This window comes from Pleurodeles waltl, chromosome 7 (assembly GCF_031143425.1).
Source record: "Pleurodeles waltl isolate 20211129_DDA chromosome 7, aPleWal1.hap1.20221129, whole genome shotgun sequence".
In the NCBI taxonomy this organism is placed as follows: Eukaryota; Metazoa; Chordata; class Amphibia; order Caudata; family Salamandridae; genus Pleurodeles; species Pleurodeles waltl.
The window spans coordinates 104,201,759-104,218,226 of record NC_090446.1 but is presented as its reverse complement, the minus strand read 5'-3'; the positions used below and the strand labels follow the sequence as shown (position 1 = coordinate 104,218,226).

The following is a 16,468-nucleotide window of genomic DNA, read 5'->3' as shown; positions in this document are numbered from 1 at the left end:
ATTTGAAAGGTATACCCAGCACATAGAATCTGAAATGATTGATTCCCCAGCAGCCTGCCAAGGCCTCCCTCTCTATTACAGAATATGATGTTTCCGCACCTTGCAATCTTCTGGATGCAAATCCGACATCATATTCCTCATTATCTTTCACCTGTGTCAGAATCACCCCAATACCTACACTACTAGCATTAGAAGTAATATAAGTTCTTGCTGTCACATCAAAATATACCAATGTAGGCACTTGCACAATACACTTTTTTATGTCCTCAAAAGCATTCCTACAGTATTCATTCGACACATATTGTACTCCTTTTTTCATTAATTTCATCAGAGGCTCTACCACCTCCGTAAAAAAAAAATACAAATTTTGAGCAGTATTCTGCGAGACATAGGAACAAATTCAATTCATCCTTCTTGCACGGCTCAGGGGCATTTTCTATCATCTTCACTATGCTTTTATTTGGCCTTATTCCACTGCTATTTATCACATGTCCTAAATCCGTCACCTCTTGTTTCTTAACTTGACACTTCTCTTTCTTAATGGTCAATCCATGTTTTTCTAGCCCTCTCATAACTTCTTTGAATAAGAGTTCATGCTCACTCACACTTTTTTCTGCGATAAGTATGTCATCCTGAAAATATAATATATGAGCCATATCCCCAAAAATGTTCTTCATGATCCTTTGAAACACCGCAGAGGCTGATGCAAGGCCAAAAGGCATTCTTTTGTAACAAAGGATGTCAAATGTCTAGATTGCTCTTGCAAATGTATTTGATGATACGCAGATGACATACCAAGAACAGTAAATACAAGCCCTTTTCCTGCCCTTGTTAACATTTCAGAAATATTCGGAAGAGGTTGTCTATCAACCCACATGTTCTTGTTCAAATCTCGAACATCAATGCACAGCCAAATTTTCCCTCCTTCCTTTGGCGCTACCACAATCGGTGCAAGCCACTCAGAAGCTTCAATAGGTTCCATTAAGTCCTCTAGTAACAATATGTCTAATTCTTGTTTCAAAGGTTCCTTCATCATGTAGGGAATATTTCATACTTTATGAACTACCAGCTTTGCACCTTTTCTCTATAATATTTTATGAGAGAAACCCTTTAACAAATCTAGTTTACTTGAAAATACTTTAGAATACTTTTCAACTAAATTATCTTGATAGTCAATGTTTATTTCTTCTATTTCCACCTTCTCTGCTAGCCTCACCGGTTCCTTCACATTGGGATTAAATATTATGCCTAGATTCTTCTGATGACGTCATCCCAATAAATTCGATCCATAGTCTGTAACATATAGTCTTCCAAAAACAGCCCTTCCTTTAAAACTGATTGTCATCCATTCCATTCCTAAAATCTCAATTCTTTTCCCCACATAACCAACTGCCTTTACATCCGGTTTGACTAGCTGAGAATCTTCTACACATGCCCACTCAGATTCATAAGTTTCTTTCGATATAAGGGTAAACAAACTTCCTGAGTCTATCAAGATTTTAATTGGTACATTGTTCAAAAATATTCACCCATGCGGCTTCCCCAATTTATCATTAGTTTCCATTTTCACTTGTTGTCCCTGTGTCACCACCTTGGTTGAGCATGGAACGTCCTCCCTTGAACTTCCCAGATCCTCATCCACTACTAAGACCACCTCATGAATGTTGTCACAAACATCATGAATCTTTTGATCTATGACCTGAATTCTTTTTTCTCTTCCTGCTCCAAATTTGTATTTACACACTTTTGCAAAATGTCCTCTTTTCCCACAATTTATACAAATTTCATTTTTCACTGCACACATCTTACTAGATGCAATATGTCCTGGGGCGCCACACCCATAACACTTAACATCCCTCCATTCAGGTCTTTTTTACCTTTCTTCTCCTCCTATTCTCATTTTAACCCTTTCCACATTGTCTCTTACATTTGTATTTTTATCCACATTTGTTTCTGACCGGCTCCTTTCAATTTCGTTAATATTTCCTTCATCATTTTGCTTGTCAATTTCCTGCAACCAAACAACTGTGTGCTCCATTCCTTTAGCTACTTGTATTGCTTCTTCCAAGCTCAGGTCCTTCATTAATAGTTTTTCTTTTATCCTCTTGTTATATGTGCATCTTACTGTCTGATCTCTTATTAGTGAATCAGTTAACTGTTCAAATGGACAAGATAGTGCAAGGCCCCTTAATGCTACTACATATGACGCAATATCTCCGTCCACTCTTTGGGCTCTTGAGAAAAACTTGTGACGTTCCAAGACCAAATTTGTTTTTGGAGTAAACGGGATGTCCAGCATTTGCATAGACATGTCAAAGACATTTGTAGGCTGTCCATCTCCCATTCTCAAAGATACTTCAGGCAGATCCTCATAAATCTTTCTTCATTCGATTCCTAAATGATGCAAAGGATGGCTTGCATCCTAGGTAGTCCATAACGATCACCACCAATAGCCAGTATGTAAATCAAAACTATTTTTTTCCATTGTTTCCATGGTATGGGTTGTTCCCCTTGTGTAGATAAAAATGGTGGTGGTAATGCAATATTTTGATCTCCCATTTTGGCCTTATTATTGTTTTTCTTTAACCAAATGATTAATTTTAAAATATCGATTTAATATAGTAAACTAACACAACAAAGTAACATAACAAACTAATATAATAAACTGTAGTGTTTAATTGAAATAATGCATGTTTCTCTTCTTAGATTTTCCTCATGCTTACATTTGTATTCCAGTCCTATTTTATTAGCTTTGTAACGTTTAGTCCTTCCTCTGTTTCAACGTTGAAAATGTCTCCCAGCAGAGTTCCAACTTGGTTGTGATCCTCATTCAACAGGTAGCTTTATTTATGTTTTTTTTTCAGTTAAATGTGCTTCCTGCTTCTCGTTAATAGCAATCGTGGAAATCTTATGATTGCAGGTCGCGTTCCTTATTCACCGATGCTAGCGACCAGCACTGATTCACTGCTTGCGTCGATTGCTAGCTCTTTTGGTTTCACTGTAGTAACACCACATTAAAGGTCACGTACTTTTCTGTTTCTTTAACGCACAACGTGCTTCTGCCTCCCGCTTCCTACTGGCACTATACTTGTGCTGGTGTCATGGCTCGTTGAGCATTCCTCACACCAAATGATGCCTTGCGCTCACATTTCTAATGCGCTGAGCCATTACGATACGCTTTATATAACTACCTTCTTTCAATTAAATTGCTTAGTATCATCGAAAATGTAATTAATCATTTGCTTTAAATACCTGCTTAGGAGGCAATACTGTAAATGAAATATACGAGCCTCCGGAACGCAGCGCAGTAACATTTCTTGAAAATGAAATATACGAGCCTCCAAGGGTGAAGATGTCCTTTATCTGTCCCCTGCATAGATAGGTCCTTCATCGCCAGTGTAAAGATCAAACACATCTGATTTGTTTCTTTTCTTTATTTTCCTTAAATTCCTTTGAGTGACATCTCCAGCAGAGCTCCTGTGCTCTTCAGCTTTCTCTCCCACCCACTCAGCATTCCATATGACCTCAAGGCTACACATTCCAATTCCCCACTGTCATTGAACACCATTGACATAAGATAGCTTCACAGAGAGCTGGTCCACCTCGACCAAAAAATTCCAAAAATAAACAAAAATGCACATTGGTGATACTCATTAAATGGTCGCTCATAATCTTTGGTTCAATTAAACATATATATATTTTCTGGCATTGTGCACCTGTTGCCATACGTCACGTCTGTTGCTGACATTGGCGCACAGACCAAGTATAGATTGATAGGCTTTTTGATTGGTGACCATCCGCTGGCCATCTGCAGCTTGTGCTGGATTTCAGGTACTATTTTTCGGAGCTATGATGCAGTCAGTGCTGGCTCGGTCGTAGCTTTTTTTTTATCCCTCAGTCAGTGCTGGTGTGTTGCTCTTATTAAAACACAAAACCCCCAGCAAAGCGGATAGGAGAAGAAATCGCTGGGGTCACTGCACAGCCTCGCCTAGTTCATCCCTTCCTGTATGTTCTGAAAGTGAAGTGTTCTTTTTTCACTGTAAGTCACACAGACATGAAACTATTTTACATCCCAGTTTTGTTTTCAAGAAAATATCGGCAAATTGTGCTGGTTTCTGTCAGACCGAAAGTCATTACTTTTTTTTTTTAAACTGCATTCTGCAAGAGGAAGCAGTGTGGAACTGCAGCCCTGAAACTTCAGATGCTGGAAGAGTTCATATCACTGTATCTGGGGCGGGCAGCGCTCCCCATTTGCACCATGAATCTGAAGGTTTCCGTGTCCCAGTCACAGCCATGTTTACTAACTATCCAGGACGTGCTGACTTCACCACTGCTCTTTTGTGTGATCTTTGGCATCAGTCTTGCCAAAACAACGGATTTCAAGAGAAAGTAACTGACCTGGTGTTTTTCAGCAACTCTCTCGCTCTCCTCCACTCTTCTGTCCTGCCCTCCCTTTTGTAGTGTTGCGCCAGTGACAAAACTGGGCGCCTGGCACTAATAACAATGTTTGGTCCTGGAGGGGAGCTGTTACCCCTCACCACCTCGTGGTGTTTTCCCCTGCTAAGGGGTTGTGTATTGGTTTAACCTGTGGTCATGTGACCCAGGTAATAAAAAGGTTGGAAGGCCGGGAGGCGTGACGCAATAGAGCCGCGGTAGACAGAGTGATACATGTCTACCCGCAGCGCTTTGCACCCGCCTCAGGCCTGCCCCAGCGCTCCGCAATAACCAACGTCTAAGCCTCATTTATTTCTCCGATGTAGTGCCGGCTGTCTCCGACACTACAATTTGGTGACGAAGGTGGGATCCATTGACTCGTTCCATTTGCGGCTACGTGGCCTGGCCAGTACCTGTCGATTCGCAGATGAAGCGGAAGAAATACGAGGGCCGGTAATACAGGGGTGTGCATCAATAAAACTTCACGAGCAAATCCTGGAGGAATCAGTGAGGTCATTAGATGACATTCTCATGATGGGACGCACCAAGGAGCTGTCAAAGGCGCGGGCGTCTCACATGGAGGCAGCACTGCAGAGACTCATCGAAGAAGAAGCTTTGAATACGGTGGCTGCACTCACAACAAAGACAAAGCTGCGCATGCCAAGACAACAGCCAAGACAATGTGGGTATTGCGGTGGCACACCACACCGACCGACGGAATGCCCGGCAAGAGGAAAGAAGTGTGCAGAATGCGGGAAGCTCAATCACTTTGTGAGAGTATGTCGATCTGGTAAACCACGCACCAGCACAGCAGCAGTAAACATCACAACCGGTAAATCAGAACAAGGGAGTGGCATGGATGACGATGAGGGTGAGGAGCATGTCATTCATTCGCTCTTTACCATTGGGAACACGGCCCAGTCATCAAAAAGATTACCTAGATGCCAGATAACGGTGGACTCTCATGACATTCTGGCTGTTGTCGACACAGGGGCATCTATAAATATTCTCGCTGCCAGCGAATATAAGAAAATGAGCCCGTTACCGACACTCACAAATACAAAAGTCAGAGTGTATGCCTATGGACAGAACACCCCTCTAGCGTTAAAGGGCATGTTTCATGCAACAGTAGCACATGAGTCTAACGCAATTAGTGCTTAAATCTATGTAGCCGAAGATGGACATGGAATGCTATTAGGCTGCCAGATGGCAGAGGACCTGGGGGTTGTCACTTTTGCGCTTGGGATACATCAGGAGGCGGTGACAGAACTCTTAGCCCAGTATCCTGAGGTATTTGAGGGGATTGGTTGCCTCAAGGGCAAGGAGGTGAGGCTGCATATCGATGAGACTGTCCAACCTGTGGCCCTCAGGCACAGAAGAATAGCATTCCACCTCAGGCCCCAAGTAGAAAAGGAATTGGAACAACTGGAGAAGGCTGGCATAATCGAGAGGGTGGCATGACTGACTCCATGGGTATCGCCCATAGTGGTTGCGCGCAAGCCAAAGCAACCAGGACAAGTCCGCATATGTGTGGACATGCGCCTTCCCAACACCACGATCAAAAGGGAGAGACATCTAACACCCACCATAGATGACATAATAGCAGAGCTTAGTGGGTCATGTTGGTTTTCCAAGCTGGATTTACGCTCAGGATGTCACCAGTTGGTTCTTTCCAAAGAGTCGAGGTATATAACAACCTTCTCCACCCATGTTGGTTTGAGGAGGTACCGACGTTTGAGTTTTGGAGTATCGAGTGCGGCTGAGGTGTTTCAAAACACCATACAAGAACTTTTGAGGGATCTGCCTGGCACGATTAATGTAGGTGACGATATTTTGATTCACGCCCCCACTGTTGTGGAGCATCACTCTCAGCTCCACAATGTATTACGAAGGATTCAAGAATCTGGTCTCACTCTCCATCGCCAGAAGCGTGAATTCTTAACGGACCACATTCAGTTTTTTGGCTATGTCTTTTCCGCTGCTGGTGTACCTCCTGACTCTACGAAGGTAAAAGATGTCAAGGATGCTCCTCCCCCGACCTGTGTGACTGAGGTTCACTGTTTTTTAGGGATGGTCAACTATTGTGGCCGGTTTATCCAAGACTTGGCGTCATTAACACAACCGCTTTGAACTCTGATTAAGTCATCGGAGCCTTGGGTGTGGGGTTCGGCTCAGCAGGAAGCTTTTGAGGCTGTCAAGAGGGCTCTTTCAAGTGACACCACGTTAAGGTACTTCGACCAACAGAAGGAGGCCAAGGTCGCAGTGGATGCAGGCCCAAAAGGATTGGGTGCGGTACTGTTTCAAAGACAGAGCTGTGGAGACTGGTCCCCAGTGGCATTCGCAAGCAGGTCTCTGACTGACACTGAGCAGAGGTACTCTCAGATAGAGAAGGAGGCCATTGCGGTGCACTGGGGCTGCAAACACTTTCACATGTATGTCTATGGTCGCCCATTCTTAGTCACTACAGACCATAAGCCTCTCATACTTCTATATAACGGCACTGCTTCGAAGCCTCCGCCAAGAATTGAAAAATGGATGCTCCAGCTGCAGGACTATCAATGCCAGCTGGAGTATCTTCCGGGGTCAGACAATCCGGCAGATTACCTTTCCAGACACCCCAGAGCCGTCTCAGATCACGACATCAACGACGCCGAGGAAACAGAAGAATATGTCAGGTTGATTTCTGACCGATCCCGGCCGAGACCTCTCTCCCTAGGTGAAATTGTTCAAGCCACAGCCAGCGATGAGTGTCTCCAAAAGGTATTCTGAGCCATCTGGAGTAATCAGTGGTTCTTGGTAAAAAAACAGATTCCAACATTGACTTCCTTGTCACAAAGGATCTTGGGGCGTTTGTACCAGGTGAGGGATGAATTGACAGTAGATACTGAGGGGTGCCTCCTCTGAGGATGCCGATTGGTGATCCCGTCGTCGCTCACATCCCAAGTGATACAATTGGCTCACAACGGACACCAAGGCATGGTGAAAACGAAGAGCCGGTTAAGGTCCAAGGTATGGTTCCCACTCATGGATGAACAGGTGGAAAAGGTGGTAAAAACCTGTGAGTGGTGTCAAGCGTCAGGAGAGTCAAACCGCCCCACTCCTGTGGAAACTGAACCTGGCCCAACCTCTCCGTGGATTTCTGCCAGCCTGGACTTCGGGAGCCTTCCGGATGGACGACACACTTTGGTTCTTGTTGATGACTTTTCCAAATATCCCGAGGTGGAAGTGATCTCCTCTCTTTCCGCGGAAGTGGTAATCCCTCGTCTGGAAAAGATAATGGCTACTCATGGCCTCATATCTGAGATCAAGACTGACAATGGGCCTCCGTTTCAGAGCAAGGAACTGTCTGATTATTTTGAAAAATCTGGTGTTCGCCACTGAAGGATTACCCTGAGGTGGCCTCAGGCAAATGGTGAAGTTGAACGCTTTATGAGCACGCTAAACAAGGTGTTACGCATCGCTCATGCCAGTGGCCAGTCGAGTGAGTATGCGATATATTCTTTCTTGAGAAATTATTGTCAAACTCCCCATTCCACAACTGGTAAGGCGCCCAGGCATGTCATGTTTGGGAGGACGGTTGTGGACTCCATACCTCATCATAGGACATGGGTTCCCAATCCCATTGATCCTGTTCAAGTCCTGGAACGCCGGTCTGCCACCAACCGATGGGCAAGCCGTCGCCGAAGGGCCAGGCCGTCTGATCTGAAAGTGGGAGATCAGGTACTGCTCAAGGTCACCAATCCAGGCAGCAAATTCCACATGCCTTTCGATCCTGTTCCATGGAGGGTTGTTAAGCGACGTGGGTCGTTGGTGGTGGCTCGAAGAGGAAACGATGTGGTGACCAGAAATGTGTCTTTGTTCAAGAAATTCAACTGCCCAGAAGGATCTCAAGTGGATGCTGAAGTTCACGCATCCAATGACGACCTATCATCGGTTACCACCGGTGAGGACTCTGAAGAACGCTGTACCGAGAGTGGAGTTGGTGTCACGCCTGTGTCTTTGTCAGATGAGATGTCATCCCCTGTGTCAGGTTCATCTGTAAGCACAGGGCGAGCCGAGAATACCCAGTACAATTTGCGCCGTAATCCTGCCCCATCAGTCAGACTTCATGACCATCTGGTGGATGTTTAGTATGTGATAATCTGTAGTGCGTACAGTTGTTTGTTTTTTCAATTTTTAGGAGGAATGCAGTGTCACGCCAGTAACGAAACTGGGCACCCGGCACTACCAGCAATGTTTGGTGCTGGAGGGGTGCTGTTACCCCTCAGCACCTCGTGGTGTTTTCCCCTGCTAAGGGGTTGTGTATTGGTTTAGCCTGTGGTCATGTGACCCGGGTAATAAAAAGGTTGGAAGGCCGGGAGGCGTGACGCAATAGAGCCGCGGTAGACAGACGAGTGATACATGTCTACCCGCGACGCTTTGCACCCGCCTCAGGCCAGCCCCGGTGCTCCGCAATAACCAAGTCTAAGCCTCATTTATTTCTCCGATGTAGTGCCGGCCGTCGCCGACACTACACCTTTTTCTGCTTCACAACCCCAATATCTTTTTTAAAATGATTGTGTCGGTGAAACCAGGAGTCGGAGATAAATACTCCACATCACACTTTATGTTTGCACCTCCCTCACTCAAAATCCGTTACACAAACAGTGGCAATCCAGGGAAAGGCAACACAGCATGCACAAATACATACTCCGTTAACACTTGCATCGCAGTGAAAACGCAGACCACCAGTGCACACACTGCAGCAATAAAAGCACATATAGTGGAGGCATGCGGACACAATACAACACACACACAATACTTTACAGACAGCAGCTTGTCACTCGCACTATAAAGGCAAGTCCTATTGGTTTTGCCAATGCTTGTTAACACTGAAACTTCCAATGTCTGCAGGTGGGGTGGGGATGCCAGATGTGTTCCTCTGTTATGCTGTGACGCAGTTGTAACATGCAGTGCATCGGCTGGGCGATGGCCCGAATTGGGAAAAGACCCTCCCCGCAGACACTCGCGGCCCCTACATGCCCCCGAAGGTACCGTTCTGGGAAGGGGGGCGAACATTCCGAGAGAATTTCCATACTTGATTTGGCACGTGGCGATGATTGATGTGGTACAAGGTGGTTCATAAGGTCTTCCACGGGTCCCTCTTTGTAGAAGGCCTCCCTCCATGGGCGCCGAGGCCCTTTTATACGATAAATAAGGACACGTGTGTGTTGTGGCATGAAGGGGGTTGCATGAGGATTGGAGATATGTTTTCCAACAACCATGTTGCGTCTTTTGCCCAGGGGCTGTTTGGTGTTGGGACGGAACAGTTCTTGCTTTTTACCAGGGTAACGAATACTGCACAAGCAATCTGGCCATCCTTTCCCATCGGGCCGCAGGAGCATGTCATGATGAGACAGCCTTTGCACCTGGCTGGGGGCAGACTGTTGATACCAGTACGCAGCCTTAGTGGAAACCGAGAAGGGACTATGGGACGTGCCGCCAAACAATGGGGTAGGGACTGCCCCGACAATCTAACGGACTCGAAAAACCCCGTGTCCAAGTTAAACAGGTGTCACCTAATGTCCAATTTAACCGTATACTCTTTCATCACTTACACAGGACGTACATGACCCCGTAGAAGCTTATATCTAGAGTCACCGGGGATGCGCAGTAGATGGGACCATGTTGCCGGGGACTTTTTACATATGCGGTGGGGATGCCCACATTGTGGAGTTCTGGAAAGAGGCAGGACTGGACCTCACAAGGATTACGGGACTGGCACTGGAGGGGTCGGTCAAACTGTGCCTCTTGGGCCTTGTGCCGCGGAGACAGCATACAAACATGGAAGCCAGAATGTTTGCACTAGCAGGGGTGATGGCAAGGCACCGAATAGCTATGCACTGCCTGTCAGCATACTATAGTACATTTACGAGCAGATGAGGGGTTTCAAGGCTATAGTAGCCATAGATTTCAGCACAATTAATTCATATACTGATATTACCCCACCAATCGTCTAATACTATGGTTTCATGGATCACGTAGCCGGTTATTCCACCAATCACCATACTCTGTGGAATTTTCTTCATTGTCTACAACAAATCCTAAGTCATTTCAGCAATATAAACAAAAAACATAAACAAACAACCAATCTTATTCATCAATCAGATGACTGTGTCATGAGTGATGTAATATGTGATGTCATTAGCAGTGCATTACAGGGGTGAAAGTTATAGTTAGCTCAGGTAACTATAACTGCTGGTTTTGTGGCAGTAAATTCAGGACGTAACTTTAATGTCCCCGTAACTTTTGAATTTTATCAGTGAATTTCTAAGTTTTTTTTAATTCTATTTCCTAACTATAACGTCCCTGTAACCTTTGTTTTTTTCAGTGCATTTCTATGCTTTTTAAAATTATATTTCCTAACTATGATGTCCCTGCAGCCTTTGTTTTTTTCAGAGAATTTCTGTGTTTTTTTTAACGTATAGTAATTTAGATTACTATACGGTAATCCAACCACCGCCCCGCCTGGCCGAAGGGATTTAACTGCAACCTATCTAGGTGTGAGAATAGGTGTAAGAGGGTGTATCTGGGGTGAGAGTGGTTATGAGAGTCTCTGGGTGTGAGAGTGAGTGCACCAGCCTCTTAAAGGGTGCATCAGTGTCTGAATGGCTCTGTGAGTGGGTGAATGAGGCTCTGAGTGGTGAGTGTCTCAGTGCGTCTCTGGGAGGGTGCATCAGTGTCTCACAGGGTCCATGTGTGGGTGCATGAGTGTCTCAGTGGGTCTGTGAGTGGGTGCATGAGGGTTTCAATGGGTCTATGAGTGAGTGCATGAAGGTCTGAGTGGATTTGTGAGTGGGTGCGTGAGGTGCTGAATGGGTCTGTGAGTGTTTGCATCAGTATCTGAGTGGGTCTGCGAGTGGATGTGTCAGTGTGTATGGGCCTGTGAATAGGTGTGACAGTGACTGGGTCTGTGAGTGGGTGCATGAGAGTCTGAGTAGATTTGTGAGTGGGTGTGTGAGGGTCTGAATGGATCTGTGAGTGGGCGCATGAGGGTCTGAGTGGGTCTGTGAGTAGATGTGTCAGTGTCTGTGTGGGTCTGTGATTGTGTGCATGAGAGTTTGAGTAGATTTGTGATTTGGTGCATGAAGGTTTCAATGGGTTTGTTAGTGGGTGAATGAAGGACTGTGTGGGTCCGTGAGTGGGTGCATCAGTGGCTCAGTGGGTCTGTGAGTGGTTTTGTCAGTGTATGTGGGTCTGTGACTGGGTGCACGAGATTCTCAGTGGGTCGGTGAGTGACTGGATCTGTGAGTGGGAGCATGAGTCTGAGTGGGTCTGTGACTGGGTGTGTAAGGGTGAGAGTGGGTCTGTGACTGGGTGTGTAAGGGTGAGAGTGGGTCTGTGACTGGGTGTGTGAGGGTCTAAGTGGGTCGGTGAGTGGGTGTGTCAGTGTCTGAGTAAGTCTGTGACTGGGTTCAGAGGCTCTGAGTGGCCTCTGAGTGAGTGTATGAGTGTCTTAGTGGGTCTGTGTGGGTGCATCAGTGTCTCACTGGGTCTGTGAGTGGATGCATCAATGTCTAAGTGGGTCTGTGAGTGTGTGCATGAGGGTCTGAGTGGGTCTGTGAGTGGGTGTGTGAGGTTATGAGTCTGTATATGACTGTCTCAGTGGGTCTGTTTGGGTGCATTAGTGTCTCACTGGGTCTGTGAATGGGTGCATCTGTGTCTGAGTGGGTCTGAGAAGGGTGCATGAGAGTCTAAGTGGGTGCATAAGTGTCTGAGTGGGTGTGTGAGCGGGCGAATGAGTCCCTGGGTGCATGTATAAGTGAATGAATTATTGTATGAATGAGTCTGTGGTTTCTCTTCCAGAGTTTTTCATAATTGAGAATATTTTGCAAATAATTCACAAAAAATCATGAATTTTCACAAATATCATGCATGGTGAGGCAAAATTCTTTTAAACCCATAATTTGCCCCTAAAACACACTTATATCACACTCCTGGGATCAGGGTACCTGACCCCTTATGCCACTTTCAATTAGGATATTCACTCCTGGGGACGGTATCCCGTGAAATAAAATGGCGACTTCAACTTTCTAGTCAAGCTGCGATCAGCCAATTACATTGCTTCTATTTGCAAAAATGTGCGAATATTCGCTAGTTATTCGTGAGCCCAGATAAATTTGTATTTCCTTTAATACCTCAAAAACTACCACAGCGGATTTACACCAAATACGCGAAAGTGTAATCTGTGCACCGAAAGCTATCTTTCTGCCAAATCTGGTGTAATTCTGTCCTGTGGTTCGGGCTGTAGTCGTGTCTAAACTTCCTATGGGACTTCACATGGGAAACGCAACTTTTTTTACCCCCGTTTTTTCTCGGCCCCTGCTTGAAGGATCACTTCCAAACTTTCCATGCACAACCAGAATCACCAGGGCACTTTTTTGGGGGAAAATTTTGTGAAGATTAGTCAAACAGTGCCAAAGATATAGGCAAGACAAATTTTTTTTTTTTCAAAAATAGGTCCTAACTAAACTACCTTCTGGCGACCAGTAAAAGGGGCAGGGGAGGTAGGGTGCGGGTGGTGTGTGTGTGTGCGCACGCGTGCACGCGCACCCACACACACCGTTACAGGATTGAATTGCAAGATTCCCAATAATCAAATCAACTCTGTGAGCCAGTAACCAATCCGAAGGTGTAACCCCTAACCATAACTAAGAAGTAATGCCATCACTGATTTTAAAGATTTGTTTTCAACCATAATTTACTCAGGTGAAACTGTAATGGAAATAATCTTCACTGGCTTCGTTCAAAGTATGGCTCATGTCTTTTGCACCATTGCCCACTCCCTCCATCTCTTGGTGAAATGGAAATTTATGGAATGCCATCTATGCAGTGGCATAACGCAAAATGATGCTCTCTACTCCCCACCACCTTCAGAATATGTAAGCGTCCCCTGAGTCTCCTGTGTCTCAGATATTCATTGACCTTGGGCTAAATAGGGGTCCCCCGAGGGTTCGGGCTTTTGTTCCATCCTTGCTTCTACCCTACGCCCAAGAATTCCTGGAAAGCCTACTATGAAATTACTACGGTATAATTACAGGGCCGGTGGTGTTTGTGTGAGGATTCCTAGTGCTTGAAATGGGTGGGCAGTAGTTCAGGCGCTAACCCGAGGAGCCTATTTCATACTGACTAGTGCCGTTTGAAGATGTAGGTCCCTCAAGCCTTAAGGCTCAAGGGAGGAGATGTGACCCGGGGCCAGAGCTCGCTCTTTGGAACTGGAGAGCCAGGTACCCGGCGGAGGCTGAGCATCCTGTGATGCTGCGCAAAATTACCTAATCTCCGCATGCCTATAAAAAACTGACTTGTGTAATATATGCTGGAGCTCAACTACTCTTGGGCCAAATTCGCGCTACAAAAAGGGCAAAAAAGTGGAACTCTCAGTAGCAATTAAGTGCAGGAACTCAGAGTTTAGCCATACCTGCACTTTGCAATTGCTGCACACAGCTTTTCTGTACTAGGTTTTCAAAGGCAATGAATTGTGTTATTCGTGGCTGGTATTTTCCCAGCCCTATCGGCCTTCTACAGGGCTCTGGCCTGACGCGTGTGACTGACTGCCTGTGTCCCAGCCCAACTGGCCCTGCATTAACATAGGTAGAAAACGTTTACATCACTTGACGTGTGACTGGCTGCTTCAGCTCTACCGGGGTTTCACGGGCACTAAATGTGTCTATTTCCGAGGAGGCCAGTCCCCTTCTGATCTGAGCCCCGTGTGTTGCGCAGGCAGGGCCCTCTTCTCCAGTCGCTCCTGGTGTGAAATGTGTACCTCCATTCATGGTCCCTCGGCCGGTCCCCTCCCCCTTCTCAGACCTGTTTGGTCCCCACCCCCTCCTTCTCTCCAGACCTGGTCCCCGTGGCTCGGCTCTGCCCCTTCCTCGGCGGTGGGTTCCCTGGGCTCAGCCCCTGCTGCAGCTGGACACACAGGTTTATCTGAGGGCTCTCACTCGAGAGCTGGCATCTGGCGTGGCAAGGAGGGACGCTGACACCAGGCCGGGGAGAGTGTGGGAACGCAGAGGCAGCGGCAGAAGGTCCTGCTGAGCGCCTGGAAGAAGCGCCGAGAGCGGAAGGAAGCTGGGCGCTATGGCGGGGGCCGCGACATTCGGAATACTGCTACTTTTACACCTTTTCGCCACTGCCCCAGCTCAGGTAAGGGGGTGTCATGATGTTTGTGGGGCACAGCAGGGACTCAGTGGGCAGGTGGCAGAAGGGTGTTTCGGGGTGTACCCCACACCTGTGTACATCCGTACGGGCTAGAGCCAGGGGAGCTTGGGCACCTGCGGTCAGAGCAGCGACCTGGCACCTCAAGCTATAAGCACGACCATTGCACCCCCAAAATGTATCACTGAAGCTGATTCCCAAGACAGCGATGCTTTCACCATCAGAAATGGAAGGGTGTGCGACAGAAGGCACAGGAGCACGGGGACACACCAGGCGCATCACTACTGTGACACAGCAAGCACACCAGGGCTGTGGCACCCCAGCCAGTCGAAGGCTGACACGCAAGGGCTTTGACACAAGCCACAGCAGAGGTATAATACACTAAACACACCGGGGCTCAAACGCACCAGGGCCGTGGCACAAGTCACAGCAGAGCAGTGACACAACAAACGCACCAGGGCTGTGGCACAATAAACAGCAGGTCAGTGACACACCAAACGCACCGAGGCCGTGGCACAAGTCACAGCAGGTCAGTGACACACCAAACGCACCGGGGCCGTGGCACCAGTCACAGCAGGTCAGTGACACACCAAACGCACCAGGGCCGTAGCACAAGCTACAGCAGAGCAGTGACACAACAAACGCACCAGGGCTGTGGCACAAGTCACAGCAGGTCAGTGACACACCAAACGCACCGGGGCCGTGGCACAAGTCACAGCAGGTCAGTGACACACCAAACGCACCAGGGCTGTGTTCCGTCGTTGCTTCTACCCTGCGCCCAAGAATTCCTGGAAAGCACACGATGCAGGTCGGCGACACACCAAACGCACCAGGGCTGTGGCACAATAAACAGCAGTTCGGTGACACACTGTCAGGGTAGCGCACCTCGAAGCTGAGGGGGGCTGTGACACCCGCAACCTTAGTAGTGCTTTGACGTGTCAAGACGTAATCAGTAATGGAGCAACCGAGTCATATCAGGACTGTGGCACTCCGAGAGCCAGCGCTGCTATACCACCCCAAGACGAGGAGCGGACTTTAGACAGAAGGTACCTGTGACCACTTGGTATGTGGGATTATTGGACGCACCGGCTCCTTCCTATGGCCTCTGACGTGCCTCTTCCTCTGCTTTCCTGGTAGGCCCCCCAAAATGGCATTGATACCCCCAGTTACAATGGCGGGACTATGGTACCTCAAAATGTACTCAATGACGTGGTACTTCTATTTTTGTCGTAACTGTGGCATCCCAGATTTAGGAATGCCATCTCTACACTTTTGAGTAGGATTGTGACACTTCACACACTGGTGGTGTTGTGAATTCGACCCCCCCCCCCCCCAACACCCACCCCCCCCCCACCCCCACCCCTCATTAACTAAGAAGTTACGTGGGTACGGGGACCCAGTTTTCACTGTTGTTTGGACGTTTAAACCGAACGAGGCATTTTCCTGCTGGCCCAGCCTAGAGAAATAGTTTCAAAAAAGTATTGGTTTCACCACCGCAGATCACTTTAAGCACCAGTGAACAGGAGAACATTACAACCATAAACGTGTGCTATGTTTCACAGTTTAATACTGAGAACATTAAACAAAACTTTTAGTTTTGCGTGTGACCAGGGCTCGAGCCTCCACAGAAGCCGGTGTTTCACCAGAGTGTGAATTCTCACAAGATAGTGAGGCATTGCTGCCGAGCGTCTCGTTTCTGTGCGGGGCATTCTGCACACCTCGAGGCGTCTTTCAGCGCAGCCCTAGCAGGTGGGGTATCTCTAAATGTTTGGGGTTCAGTTTCCCATCTTAAGAAGTTATTTTTCACTGTTTACCTACATTCTGAGGATCCTTGGCTCAC

At 47.1% G+C, this 16,468-nt stretch overlaps 1 protein-coding gene across 2 annotated transcripts in view; it reads left to right on the top strand.

Annotated features, from left to right (window-relative positions):
• The first annotated feature begins 14,410 nt into the window (after positions 1 to 14,410).
• The window catches only part of COL9A3 (collagen type IX alpha 3 chain), a 204,525-nt gene continuing 202,467 nt past the window's right edge, over positions 14,411 to 16,468 (top strand). For both annotated transcript variants that reach the window (XM_069243177.1, XM_069243178.1), the window contains exon 1: positions 14,411 to 14,616. In XM_069243177.1, coding sequence (XP_069099278.1) covers positions 14,551 to 14,616 — 66 coding nt within the window. In that variant the 5' untranslated portion in view covers positions 14,411 to 14,550. The remainder of the gene's footprint in view (positions 14,617 to 16,468) is intronic.